At 46.7% G+C, this 13,809-nt stretch overlaps 1 protein-coding gene across 4 annotated transcripts in view; it reads left to right on the forward strand.

Annotated features, from left to right (window-relative positions):
- The window catches only part of LOC138447655 (neurogenic locus notch homolog protein 3-like), a 798,580-nt gene that overhangs the window by 601,970 nt on the left and 182,801 nt on the right, over positions 1-13,809 (forward strand). The window contains exon 26 of one of the 4 annotated variants that reach the window (XM_069603880.1): positions 3,054-3,290. The exons of the other annotated variants lie outside the window; for them this stretch is intronic. Coding sequence (XP_069459981.1) covers positions 3,054-3,272 — 219 coding nt within the window. The 3' untranslated portion in view covers positions 3,273-3,290. Of the gene's footprint in view, positions 1-3,053; positions 3,291-13,809 lie in introns of those variants that run through there. 4 annotated transcript variants of the gene reach the window in all.

Raw genomic sequence — 13,809 nt, forward strand, 5'->3', positions numbered from 1 at the left:
GGAGCCAAGAATGCTATCCAGTTGTGAGACCTACAAAGAAAACAGAGACCTGTTGGAAGGAAGGCCTTGCTGAAGAGCTTTAGCAGTCCTGCGAAGGCGCTGCACTCCTTGGAGTGGAGGGAACATCCATTCCTGACGTCTACTTGGTACCCTCCGACAAAGAGCCTTCTGAAGTGTCCCAGGCCTGTCCAGTGGCTGTCAAGCTCTGAATTTGGGCTAGCACAATGACACATCGCCATTCAGAGTTTCGAACTGAAACTTTGGGTATCCTCAGCTGGCCATACGAGACTCACCTCTACGTAATATCGGCGTCCTAGCACCAAGGGGACTCGAGATAGGATGGAAAGACCAACCATGCTGCGGGGACCACCATCCGAAATCGCTTATCTGAGTCCAATCCTGAGAGGTGGCCTGCATCGAGTTTTGCTTCATTCTTCCATCGAGAGTCCTTGCAACAGTGAACTACAACAACTGGAGTCCAGCTAGAACCTGCAACCCCTACAAATCGAGCACTGCGACTTTCGGAGGGAAAAGCAACCTCAGACCCTCTTCCTTTGTTTCCTGCTTCAATGATTCTGTGGAACTTTTACCTGAACTATTGGGCAAAAGGCCCCACACAACGTAGGGCTGGACAATTTAAGTTAGGGATCATTCTCTGTGGACCTTGAGTGCATAACAATAACCATACCTTTCCTTTGCAGGAGTTTGTGTTGAATATTATGCCCTCTAATAAGTGAATGTATATATCTATTTTATCTAGTTGTTTATAATAACTGCTTGCCAGTAGTCATTTTTTTATAGTGTTTTGGCCAATAAATAATTGTATTTTTATACATCCTGTCTAAGTGTAATATGTGATTCCCATTGTGTGAACTCATTGTGGACCCTTCACAAGCTCACCACCTCTGAAGAACTTCGCCTAGACCTCCTGTCACTGCTACCCAAGCTGGTTTGGCTACAGCTCCCCAGAGTTGTCCCTGTAACAATATAGGTTGGCTTTCTATACATCTGTCCACCAGGCCAGAGTATAGAAAATCAATCCTAACACCGACTCAACACAGTGACTTGTTTGACATTACCCCCTCAGGAGAGGGTAAGAGCCGTACAAGGCAAAGTGCAGAACGTGTCGTCAACTCAGATGGCAATGGTTCGGTCTTTCAAGTCACTGCTGGGCATGATGTCCTCCTGCATCAGCTTTGTTCACCTGTGCAGACTTCACATGAGACCTCTCCAGGAGTTCCTGGATGCGAGGTGGATGCAGCTGTCGAGGAACTTTTCAGACAAGATCTCCCTCAACAATGAGTTTCATCGGGCAATACAGTGGTGGAGTGTACGGCCGTATATCATCCAGGGAACTCTGTTTCAGGTTCCTCCTTAACAGAGACGGTCACCACGGACACTTCCTAGAGGGATGTGGAGCCCACACCGGACAGTTGCACGCCAGAGGGCTCTGGCGGGAGGAAGAGGACCTTCACATCAACGTCCTGGAACTTTGGGCTGTATTCTGGGCCCTCAAGTCTTTTCTGCTGTCATTGAAGGGCAAGGTGGTGAAGATCTTCAGACAACACCACCACCACGTTCTACATCCGAAACAAGGGGGGGGGAGGGGAATCTGTTCGCTGGCACTTTCCAAGGAAGCCCAGGACCTGTGGCACTGGGCCATTCATCAAGGCATGTTCCTCATACTGTTTCACCTACCGGATGTCAAGAACACCATCGCCGACTCGCTCAGCAGGGAACTGCGTTCTTACCACGAGTGTGAACTTCACCAGGACCAGGTGGATTTTCTGTTGGGCAAATGGGGCCAGCCCCAGATAGAGTTCTTTGCGACAGCAGTGAACGCCAAGTGTGAGAGGTTCGCCAGCAGGTTCTCTCAATGGAGGAGCATGTAGGATGTGTTCTTATTGCTTTGTGAGGGACAGTTATTGTATGCTTTTTCTGTTTCCACTCCCCTTACGTGTGATCAACACACTCGCCACTGCAGAGGCATTGCTAGGGGTGGGGGGGGTCAGGGGGCTATAGCCCCGGGTCTTTTGGCTCTAGCCCCAGATCGAAGCTCAGGGTCTTCAACCAAAAGGCTGGCTAGCCCCGATTCCCAACAGTCCCGTCCTTAGCGTAGCCCCAGATCTTTTCCTGACCTAGCCACACCCATGTGCCACTGTAAGATAATAAGCGTCGCCACAGCATGGCCGAGGCAAATCTGGTTTCCGGACTGGCTAAGTCAGTAAGTGGCCCTGTCCATCAGGCTGCCTGTCTCCGGACCTTCCCGCCACAGAAGGGGGGGGCGATTCTGCATCAAGACCCGGAGTCCCTGAACCGGAGTGCATGGCTCCTACAGCCCTAGAGTTTGGAGGTTATGCTTTACCAGCAGAATGTAAGGACATCCGGGCGAGGGTCAGAGCCTCTGCAATGTCGTAGTGCTACGGACATACATGGAAACGCTTTTCTGTGTTGTGCCGGACTCAGAAGATTATCCTGATGCGTGTCACAGCCCTGCAACTTCTTCCATACTTGCTTTCCTTGGCCAAAGCGGGACTTGCTCACGCCTCTATCAAGGTGCATCTCGCTGCCATACCCAGATGTCCGGGCAGGCTTTTGCTGTGGTCTTAAAGACTTCTCAAGGAGTTCCTCAAGGGACACTTCTGGACTTTGCTGGTGAAGGCTCCTGCCCCGGCTTGTGAGCTCAATGTAGTGCTTACTAAGCTCATGGGAGCTCCTTTCGAACCTATGCATGAGGTCCTGCTCAAGTTTCTCTCATGGAAAAGGCTTTCCTCGTAGCTATCACCGCAGCCAGATGGGTTGGGGAGATTCGGGTCCTGTCTTGCAAGCAGCCTTACTTGTCTTTCCAAGGTTCAAGGGTAATACTGCATACAAACCTTTGGTCTTACCAGTCTTCTTTACGAATCCATCGTTGCCAGCGTAAAGGTCCTTGCATTCGCTGGACGTTGCTCATGCTTTGAAGTTCTACATGGCACGTAGGAAGAATTTGCAGTTGTTTGTAAACTTTGGACCTTTACATCAAGGAAAGGACTTATTTAAGCTTCTATCTCCAGGTGACTCTCCGGCTGCATCATGCGCTGTCATTGACTGGCAAGCAGGCCGCTGCCAGGCCATCCAAGAGTTCACTCCAGCAGAGCCATTGCAGCAACAGCGTTTCTCTCGGGTTGCCCCTGCTCGAAATCTGCAGGGCTGCTACGTGGAGGTCCACATGCACCGCCACAAGGTTTTACTGCATCAACAGGAATTCCAGAGAGGAGTCCCGAGTCGGCTAAGCTGTGGTACGCAACCAGTTTGTTTGAGGGGAGTCATTTTCCAGAGGTGAGTGTTTATTGCTTCTGTTGAGCTTTGCCATTTCCTGTGGTTGTAGATATGTACTGCTGTGTAATCGTTATTCATGAGCGTGTGAATCCATGCCAGACCCCATTCAGGAGAAGGTTTATGTTACTTACCTGTAACTATTATTCTCCAGCATGTGTCTGGCAAGGATTCACATCATTCAAATCCTCCCATCTTCCCCCTCAAGCTCTTCTTGGTTCAGACTGCCACTTTACGTGCCTCCCAAATCTGAAGATGGCCAATAGGGGTGGAAGTTAAGAAAGACGGTCATTAGATGGGGGCAGTATGACCCAGAGTGCAGTATTAATATAGAGGAGAAAAACAGTTTTCAAGTGAAACAGTTTTTTTTCTTTAACTGAGCCTGACGACGGGGAATACTCATGAGCATGCAAATCCATGTCGGGCCCATGCTGGAGAACAATAGATACACGTAAGTAACTTAAACCTTCACTTCACTGTATGAGTGGTTGGTGAAGGTTGATCACTGAAAACATTCCAGTAGCAAATAGTGACTGGTTGTAGGGAAGGTTTTGATTATTTGATCTTTTGGTTACCTCCCCAGAATGGGTTATCAGGAATTGTGTCCCCAAGAGGGGGAGTCTTCCCCCTAGGGGCATTATTGCATAGCGAGCTCACTTCTAGGGAGAAGTGACAAGATCCTGTGAATCGTCACAATAGTCCCATTGATAGTAAGAACCTGTTGGGTCAAAAGCTGAAGATTACTTGCAGAGGTGGCCAGACTTCAAGGCCACAGCATAGACAGTTGCTCTTCTAGTTCAGTATAAAATGGAAAAGTGGCAGAAAAGGGCCAGCAGGGTACAGCGCATAGATGGCAACTTTTGAGGCTGTGGACGGGCTGCGGCTGAGAGCAAGAGTGGGAACCTGCCAATTACCCACAGGAAATGGGAATTGAGAGAAGAATGGGTTTTCTCTCAAACTGCGCTCACACATGAAGTAACAAGCATATTGCAGATTAATTAAGTAGTTTTAATCAGTGCCGTTGCAGCCTGACACGTGTTTCGAGCTTCCAGCTCTTCTACTGAGGCTGCTTATACAAAATTATAAGACATGTTGAAAGGCAAAAACATATATCGAGCGTGGTTCAATAATAAAACAGACAAGAGCCCAGACCCAGGGCAAGCAAGGCAGTTAGGGTATACCAAACAGAAGTATAAGTTATGATAATAGACAAATACACCGAATGCACAATACAATTCAACCCAGTTCACACAAGAGAGAAAAAATTAACATAAGATGCACATTTCGGTGGGAGAAAACATAATACATTAGAGAAACAGCGGGGGGGGGGAAGAAAAGAAACACAATTATTAAGTAAAAGAGATGTTCATGGTGATCAGACAGATACATGTGTAGAGCTACAGACTAGTATAATTTTACCTTAATCTTGGCTTATGTTAAATCTAGTTACTGGAGAAAAGACAAAAGTAGAATGGTTGTACTAGTACAAGGTCTGTAATTTTACTACACAAGGGAAAAGATTGAACCCCACTTACCAGTGGTTGAGGCTAAATATTTAGGTTAATTAAGCGTGGGCTCCCTAAAAAACAGAGAAGGGATGCCTATGTTAAAAAGAGGCTGGCTGACTAAATTAACACAAGTCATATGAAGTTGAAAATTGACATACCATTACTTTGCAGTTGCACGAAAAACGTATCTGTTAATTATTGTATTGCTGTAGCACGGGCGATGTTCCAGGCGTAAAATTGCGTGAAGAAAAACAAAGGGTCAATTAGCCAATTGAGTGGGCTATCTCTACAATCATCCAAAGTAGCAAGGAATTATCGAAAAAGTGATGCTCACGGATAGGGCTCGTGTGCAAATTGTCATCACTGACTCACCAGCGCGTTCACTGCTATGCGAGGGACTGGAGCCAAACGACGACCCTCTGTGTCCTGGGTTAACTAGGACCAGGGAGGGAAGCAACAGCGAAAACGCCGGTGCACGGGCAAAACACAGCAAAAATAAGTGGAAAACCGTGCGCCATGATGGACTAGTCTAGGTAACGTGATTAAACAGGACGGCGAACAGAATACAAGGGCAAGGAAACCTGTATTCTGATAAGAATGCCCGATCCATAGAATTAAGACTATTAAGAGTTGCTCACAGTAGGCAATAATGTATTAAAGGTACACGTATACCAAAATTAAAAGGCGCATGATAGGTACACGTGCACAGAGTGTGTGCATGCTAGTGAAAGTCATGCAAGGGGGCGCCTAGGCTCAGTTGAAAGAGGAAAACATACAACCAGAATGCAAAGACAGAGAGACATGCATTCTGAGGGAAGAAACTGCTCTAGTGAAATTTGAAATCAAAAAAGGCTGCGCACAGATGGCAGTGGTAAATTAGAGATACACATGTGCTGTATAAAATTGCGCATAGTAAGTGTCGCTCGTGCTAGCAAGGACCGTAAATGAGGCGGGCGCCTGTTTGTAAATTAAATTGGATATTATATAAAGAAAGAAAATGGGACTGATAGAGCTTGCAAGGGCATAGCCAATTAAATGGGTAATAACCCAAAAGAAGAGAGCAAGAGCTCATGAAAAGTCTTAGAGAAATGCATGTAAACATCGGCTGATCACCACTCGCATCAGTATAAATGAACAATACCAGTTGGGCATGCCATGTGAAAGAACCCTAAATTGCTTTTTTTTAGGGAGCCCACGTTTAATTAACCTAAACATTTAGCCTCAACCACTGGTAAGTGGGGTTCAATCTTTTCCCTTGTGTAGTAAAATTACAGACCTTGTACTAGTACAACCATTCTACTTTTGTCTTTTCTCCAGTAACTAGATTTAACATAAGCCAAGATTAAGGTAAAATTATACTAGTCTGTGGCTCTTCACATGTATCTCTGTCTGAACACCTTCTCTTCTTTTACTTAATAATTTTCTTTCCCCCCCCCCCCTGTTTCTCTAATGTATTATGTTTTCTCCCACCGAAATGCGCATCTTATGTTAATTTTTCTCTCTTGTCTGAACTGGTTTGAATTGTATTGTGCATTCGGCGTATTTGTCTATTATCATAACTTATACTTCTGTTTGGTATACCCTAACTGCCTTGCTTGCCCTGGGTCTGGGCTCTTGTCTGTTTTATTATTGAACCACGCTCGATATATGTTTTTGTCTTTCAAACATGTCTTATAATTTTGTATAAGCAGCCTCAGTAGAAGAGCTGGAAGCTCGAAACACGTGTCAGGCTGCAACGGCACTGATTAAAACTACTTAATTAATCTGCAATATGCTTGTTACTTCATGTGTGAGCGCAGTTTGAGAGCAAACCCATTCTTCTCTCTCCTAGTTCAGTAGCCTTTTACGTCTGCTCCTGGGTGGTGTTCTTTTTATCCCTTTGTCGCTTTTGTACACTGTCGCAGGGATCAAGCCCCATCCGGCATGGAGCCGCTGTATTGTCCTTGCCACCAAGGTAGATGCAGAGGTGTCTACAGAGAAGATTTTACAGTCTCTGCTGTCCCCCACATCGGCCCCCAATGCCAAGCCAATGTGGATTTCATCCATTCCATTCTCGCAGTAAGGAAGGTTGTCTCATGCCACATCGGACGTATATGCCTTTCAGGTTATGTTTCAAGGGTACTGCCTCCCTGTTAGGGAGAATTCTCTTTATAGGCTAATTTCCCAAACCTAGTGAGTCACCCAGCAGCTTTGCTGGATTTTTGGGGTTTATTTTTTTCTCCTGCTAAGAGTGAGACTCTTTCTCACACTGTTAGGCATCATTTGAGAATATCCTTTGACTTTGTAATGTGTTTTATGGGCTATGCGGTCTTTTACTCCATAGGGCTTCATGTGTTTTTGGGATGTGTTCCACTGCACCCTCAGTGCAGTGTAACAGGGTTGTCATAGTGACCCCCAAACATAGACTCCATACCCTGGGACTGACTACTGTCTCCGAGGGCATGTAAAGTCACCATTGACTTTACTAGTCTTAATTTGTGAACAGAACCAGTACAAACCATCATATTGTGGAAGTAGGGGTAATTAGATTGCCCCTGGGTCTGATTTCCGAGGGGGCACTGTGCAGTCCCTCCTCGTCGAGTTTCCGGCTGGTGGCAGTGGTTACCACGCAAAATATTCCACCGGAATATTTCCTATGGGATTTTCCCATTCATTTTAAACGCACCACTTTTTTGGTGCAATGTTAAAGATACCGCCGGGTTATTTATTTATTATTCTTCCCCGGTTGGGTCTTTTTGCCAGGACTCTGTTTTAAAATGGCGTTTGTGTTTGCCTCTGTAACTCCAACCCAAGTTGAGCCCTTTGTTCCATTTTTGGCGGGCTTCTGCACAGAAGCCTCCAAAAGTGGTGCCACTCTGTCTGGGTCTACAGGATGTGTGGGAGGGGGGGTGGGGGAATAGGCACCCTGGATTGAGTTGCCTCGGCAACTCAAGTCGCACTCTTGTGTGATTGGCCCAGTGGTGAGCCGCCCGGCTCACCACTTAGCATGTTTGAGTGACAGCTAGGACTGGTGAATGGGGGTTTTCCTCATTAAAGCAGGGCTTTGGGGACTGGAACTTCAGAAGTCGCCACATTACCTAAAGAATCTGAAGAGGGAGAAGCTGAGCCGACCTGCAACAACACTACCGGTGGAGCACTGCTGAACCGACTCAACACTTCCCAACGACCGAGAAGATCTTCTTCCTGGAGAGTCTTCTTCCTTTGAACTGGTGGGGTTAACCAGTTCGTCCTCTTTTCACCTTCCTGGATAGTCTCGTTTTCGAATCGCCCGTGCCAAGCACCCCGGCGGCCGATAGCCACGCTTCACCACTACCGCGAACAAAAGGGTAGTACCTTTTGACCCGGAAACTCCGTGGCTGGTTTCTTCCCTGGCAGTGCAACGACCTCCAGCTTTTCTCCACGTCGAGATCTTCTCTTCCCCTGGACGAAGCACCGACTTGGACCCGGTGCCAGGAACAACTGCCCCCGCTGGAGCTTTCTCACCATTTCAGGTACTGTGTCCTGCCTGGTCTCCCTTGCAACAGACTGTTCAAGGTGTCCCGTAAATCCTTGACTCTCTATCCTGGGGTTAACTAACCTTTCTGAACTGATCCAACTCCTTTTGAACTATCTGCAAAGACTTTTAAAGTGTACTTCAACTGTGTGATCTTAGGCACATTCCGCCTTGCTCTCTCCAAGAGTGGGCCTGGCCTATGAGCTTTCTTGCTCTACAGTAGATTCTGCTTTTCCTGACTTGCTGTGGTTCTTTTAAAAGTGTTGGTATTGAGTGCTTTCCTAATTCTGCCTTTTCCCTCCCTTTTTAAATAATTATTGGAGTGTCATCTTGGTTAAGCGCTCACCTCTGTATTTGATGATAAGTGGTGTTCTTTTCCTAAGACTTGTCGAATAATTAATCAGGGAGGTGTATATATTTCTAATCACTGTGTTTGAACTTGCTTGACAAATTAGTGCCAGTGTATTTCTACAAGTGTGTTTTTAAATAATTATATACTTTTATACCAAAGTTCTGGTCAGTGTTTGCTTGTGCTACTGTATTTTTGTACCTAATGTGCATACTCTATATACTGCCTAACTCTTCTTGAGAGAAGTCTGGCTGCTCAGCCACAGCTACCAGGTAAATCTGGGTGGTACAGACTGCTACCAATTGGGTTTACTGCCAACACCTGTAGTCCTAAGCCTTTTGCAGTGGTCCCCAAGGGAACTGCACAGGTTTCTGCCTAACACTCCCCTCTTTAACATTATGGCCAGCCTCCTTCAGGGCCTTCGTTGCCTCCGGATCCTCTGCTGCTAGCGGTGTTTGGTCAGAAGTGAGCCATAGAGTAGGGTCCCTGTTCAGAAAGAACGAAAGGCTGGCACTTCCTTTACTTTCTGGTCCTGAATAAAGATGTGTAGGCCTTCGTCCCATTATGGAACATGTTCAAGAACAAGCCTAAAATCATCATCATCATCATTGACCCAGATCCTTCCCGCTCTCTATCTGCAAGAATGGCTGGTCCCTTGGAGATTATTCAGCACATGGATGCAGGCGTCATGGAGATCCAAGTACAGGAAGTACCTGAGGTTAGTGATAGGAAATGCCCACTGACAAATCTGAGGTCTGACGTTCTCTTTCCTCAGCACGCACGGTATTCCCAAACTGAGGACCCAAACTGAGGACTATTGAGTATGTTTTTCTAAAGTCCAAGTGGTGTGGGACTTCATATGACTTCTCTTGGTTTTAGGAACCCAACTCTTAATATAAGCCTGTATTACACAAGTCGGTTAAGTGGCTGAGCAGCCAGGCTTATCTTAGGAGGGAGTCAAGTGAGCTGTAGAGCAGTACAATGAAATCAGTTCACACAGGTATCCAAGTAAGAGGTCTGTATCAGAATTTATATATATCATCTTGAAGATGTAATGGAAAGTTTCAAAGTTTGACAGAACACAACTAGCAACTGTTAATAACAGTGCACTCTCCCAGAAGGATATATGCAGTCTGTTTCCTAGCAATAAAAGTGTTCACAATTAAAACCTATGGAGTAACTAGCATTGCCAAAGCCAATAGGATCAAGAAGATAGATGTTTGGGAAACCAGGACAGCCAAAGTCAAATGGATCGTGCCAGTTCTGATGCAGATCTTCAGAAGAAAAGGTAGTTAACCAGTCAGTGGTTCTTGAAGAAATACAGGGGCTCAAGTGGAGACTACATGATAGTGCACAAGCTGCAAGGCCTGCACAGATGAGTTGTCAACTTTCAATTGAAGAAAACAGCACTTCCCAAGCCAGGAAGCATCGGAAATGGCACAAGGTAATTACAACCCACGCCCCACAACCCAAGAAATGGTAGCTTGCTTTCTTCTAGATGCAATGTTGCAGACCTTGATTCCTGCTCCTTGGTCGTGGCGATGAAAGGGTGGAGGGGACCTTGTGGCGGGCTTCTGCAGCAGCTCTCGGGAGAAGGGGTCGGCAGCATTGGATTCAGCTCACTCTTTTCTTAGCACTAAGAAGAAACTAATATCACTGGTTGGAGTCTCTTTGATTACTCGGTCCTGCACTCTGGTGAAGGGACTTTTGGTGAAGAATTCCTGCCTCTGGAGGTCCACTCGGATGCCTGAAAAGTTTCAGCCGGACTCGATCTTCGGAAGACTGTGCACTCGATAATGGTCCAGGTACCCTGGGTATTGGGATTCTGCATCCCAAGACAGCCGCAGCAAGTCGGGGGTAAACAAAGGTCTTGAGGCTATTTGGTCCCACCAGCCTAAGGGAGGAAGTCTTCCTTGGCTGGTCTTCCCTGTCGATGTGAAAACGGTTATACAAGGGGCCACTCCAATGACTACTTCAAAGTCTGTGGTCTCATTTCCAGGTGACCTGTCGGATGGGTTTCAAGTCAGACTTTTCCCCATCCACACAGTGGTTATGTATGACTCCTTGAAAGCCTGAAGTTCATTAATCTGCACTACAGCGAGCGGCCTGGCAGAACCTCAAGAACACAATTTACTGGAGCTGAAGATTATTAGGCTGGCCCGAATTGCCTGCCTTCCTTCTGTGCAAGGCAAATGTGTTTATCCTGACGGACAACATGGTGGCCATGCACTGCCTCACAAGCAGGGTGGTGTCAGTCGGGGTAATTGCCTCTTTGCAACTGTTTCTGGGCTCTGGAGAAGAACATGTCTGACAGTGATGCATCTGGTCTGGCAGAGAACATCATTGCAGATGCTATGAGCAGCCTGAATTCGGGCTCCCGTTGAGGCTATTGGGAAAGATTTCTCTTTGCAACTTTTCCTCCAGAGTTCCTAGGGAACCCCGATCTTTTTGCTCTGTTTTTGAACTTGTTCTGACTTTTTGAGGGGAAGTAATGCCTTGGGCTTCACTTCCCCTGCCTTGTGCTAATTTGTTTTAGGAAAAATGTTTAGTGTGCACATTCGTATTTCTGTGCATGGCTAGTACCCTAAAATGGCTGTCCCATGTGATGTGTGCTTATTCTTCGGCCATATTGTAGTTTGACCTACTAAGTCTGCCTTTCTAAGTCTGGAAATCCTTTGGCTTTTGTGGGGTATGTCAGGGGGGTCTGTGTGGGTTGGTGTGCTGTCATCCCTTCCTGCATCAGACCTGGTGAAGCTCTGTTGGACTACGTGATCTTCGAAAACCCTGAGAAACTAGTCAGACCAACTACTGGTGACGCCTTCTTGAGGATCCAGCCGTATATACCCTTTGGAAGTGTTCCTGCGCCAACTTGTGGGCAGAACAGCTCTTCTGTGCTGTTCCCACCAGAAGTGTTGCTGTACCGCAGTTGTACCTCGAACGTTGGTGGTCAGCTTATGGTATAAAATGCCTTCCCTGCGAATTTCACTGTGCCGGCATCAAGGTATCCTGTCCTAGAGATGTTTCTCCAACCGCAACTGGAAGGACGCCTGCCATTGTCTGGGCACGGTGGCCTTTGCTGGAGCTCTCCTTCCCCGGTGTATGTCCCGAAGAGATCTGCATCAGTGAATCTTTCATTCCTTCATTGCCAGGAGTTTCATCTTGCATCTGGACCTGACTGGAAGAATCCTTGCACCGGCAACTCCTGGGCACCTCTCACCAGGACCACCACTGGTGGGAAATCCAATCTCCAGCAACCCCAAGTCTACCCATCAAGTCAGTGTTTGGGAGAATTCTCAGAACTGTGCAAATTTCCTCCACCTTAGAGACCCCCAGCTGGATTTTGAGGACTTGATTTATTTTACCTGGAGTGTGTGACCCTTTTTCCCACTCTTATGTGTTTTAATGTGAATTTTACCTCTGTTTCTTTTGGTTGTGGAGTCTGACAAACTCCATAGGCATCATCTTCTACATTGTGTCACACAGCACCTTCAGTGCAGTGACACAGGGATGTCTTCCAGATTTCCCAAATGTTTAAATACCTTCTCTGGGATATACTACTGTTTCCCAGAGCAGTAAAGCAAAATTGACTTTACTTACCATTGTAACTGTCTGGACACAGCACACACTATCTTACAATAGAGTTCTGGAGGGGTTACCCAGTATCCCCCTTGTCTAGTTTTTGGTATGCCTTTACCGCGGGCTGCGTTCGCAGCTACAGTAAACCATACAAGGGAGCCATCTTTGTCAAAATGGCATCTTGACGTCTTTTTTCACCATTTGTGGAAAGGTCCTGCTTGAGATTTGCTTTGCGCGCCAAACCAGGTTTGGTCTCTTTGTTCATTCAGCCTTTGGCAGGGTTCACGAGTGAAACCCGCCTCTGGCTCCAGAGTGTCTGGGGTAGTCAGGAAGTGAGGGAGGTGCATGAAACTCCCTGCGCTTAGTCTCCTAGGAGACCCAAATGCACTCTTTGGTGATTGGCTGGCTGACTGCCCGGCAAGGACAGCCACCCTGCTGGGTGATTGGCAGCTAGGCTGGAATGAATGGGGGAGAACTGAATAAAAGGCGAGCCCTTTGGCTTGGAAGGCAGAGTCAACCACTGGACGAAGGAAAGGAAGAACAACTTGAAGAGGACGCCTGCTGTATTAATTCAGTGCACCTTTAGCGCGTGCTTCTTAGGCAGAATTCTCAAAAATGTTCTAATTCGCTCTACCTTAAAGACCCCCAGCAACTTTGCTGGACTTTGAGGACTTGATTTTTTTTAACCTGGAGAGTGTGAGACCCTTTTTTCCCTTTCATGTATTTTCAATGTGATTTTAATCTGTTTCTTTTGGTCATGGAGTCTGACAAACTCCATAGGCATCATCTTTTACATTGTGTTCACAAAGAACCTTCAGTGCAGTGGCACAGGGAAGTCTTCGACCTTGCCCAAAGGTTTGAATACCTTCTCTGGGATAAACTACTGTTTCCCAGAGCAGTAAAGTGAAATTGACTTCACTTAAGTTTGTAACTTTCTAGACCCAGCACACACTATCTTACAATAGTATCCCCTTTGTCTAGCTTCTCATGTAACATTTTTTATGTTACCCTTTCTACAATTAATGGCTGGTGGCAGTGGTTTACTTTTTACTACCATTGTGTGCTTTTTCCGCAGGCTGCGTTTGCAGCCACGGTAAGGCACCCATGGGTACCCATTTTGTCAAAATAGCCCCGGTCTTCTTTTTTCACCATTTTTTTTTTTTTGTCAGAAAGGTCCTTTAGATTTACTCTGCGCGCCAAACTAGGTCTGTTTTTATTTTTTGGGGGGTTTTTTGTTTTGTCTTTGGCAGGATTCACAAGTGAAGCCTGCCTCTGGCTCCAGGGTGTCTGGCAGGGGCAGGAGGCAAGGGTGGTGCCAAAAACTCCCTGTGCTTAGTCTCCTAGGAGACCCACATGCACTCTGTCGTGATTGGCCAGCTGATTGTCCGGCAAGGACAGCCACCCTGCTGGGTGACTGACAGCAAGTCTAGAATGAATCGGAGCAACCTGCATAAAAGGCGAGGCTTTTTGGCTTGGAAGGCAAAGTCGATCACTGGATGAAGAGAACTTGAAGACGACGCCTGCTGCAACTCCTGGACCGTTGGTTAGCCTGGTGAAGACCTGCTACT

The sequence above is a fragment of the Ambystoma mexicanum genome, chromosome 3q, assembly GCF_040938575.1.
Source record: "Ambystoma mexicanum isolate Mex_15411 chromosome 3q, UKY_AmexF1_1, whole genome shotgun sequence".
NCBI lineage: Eukaryota > Metazoa > Chordata > Amphibia > Caudata > Ambystomatidae > Ambystoma > Ambystoma mexicanum.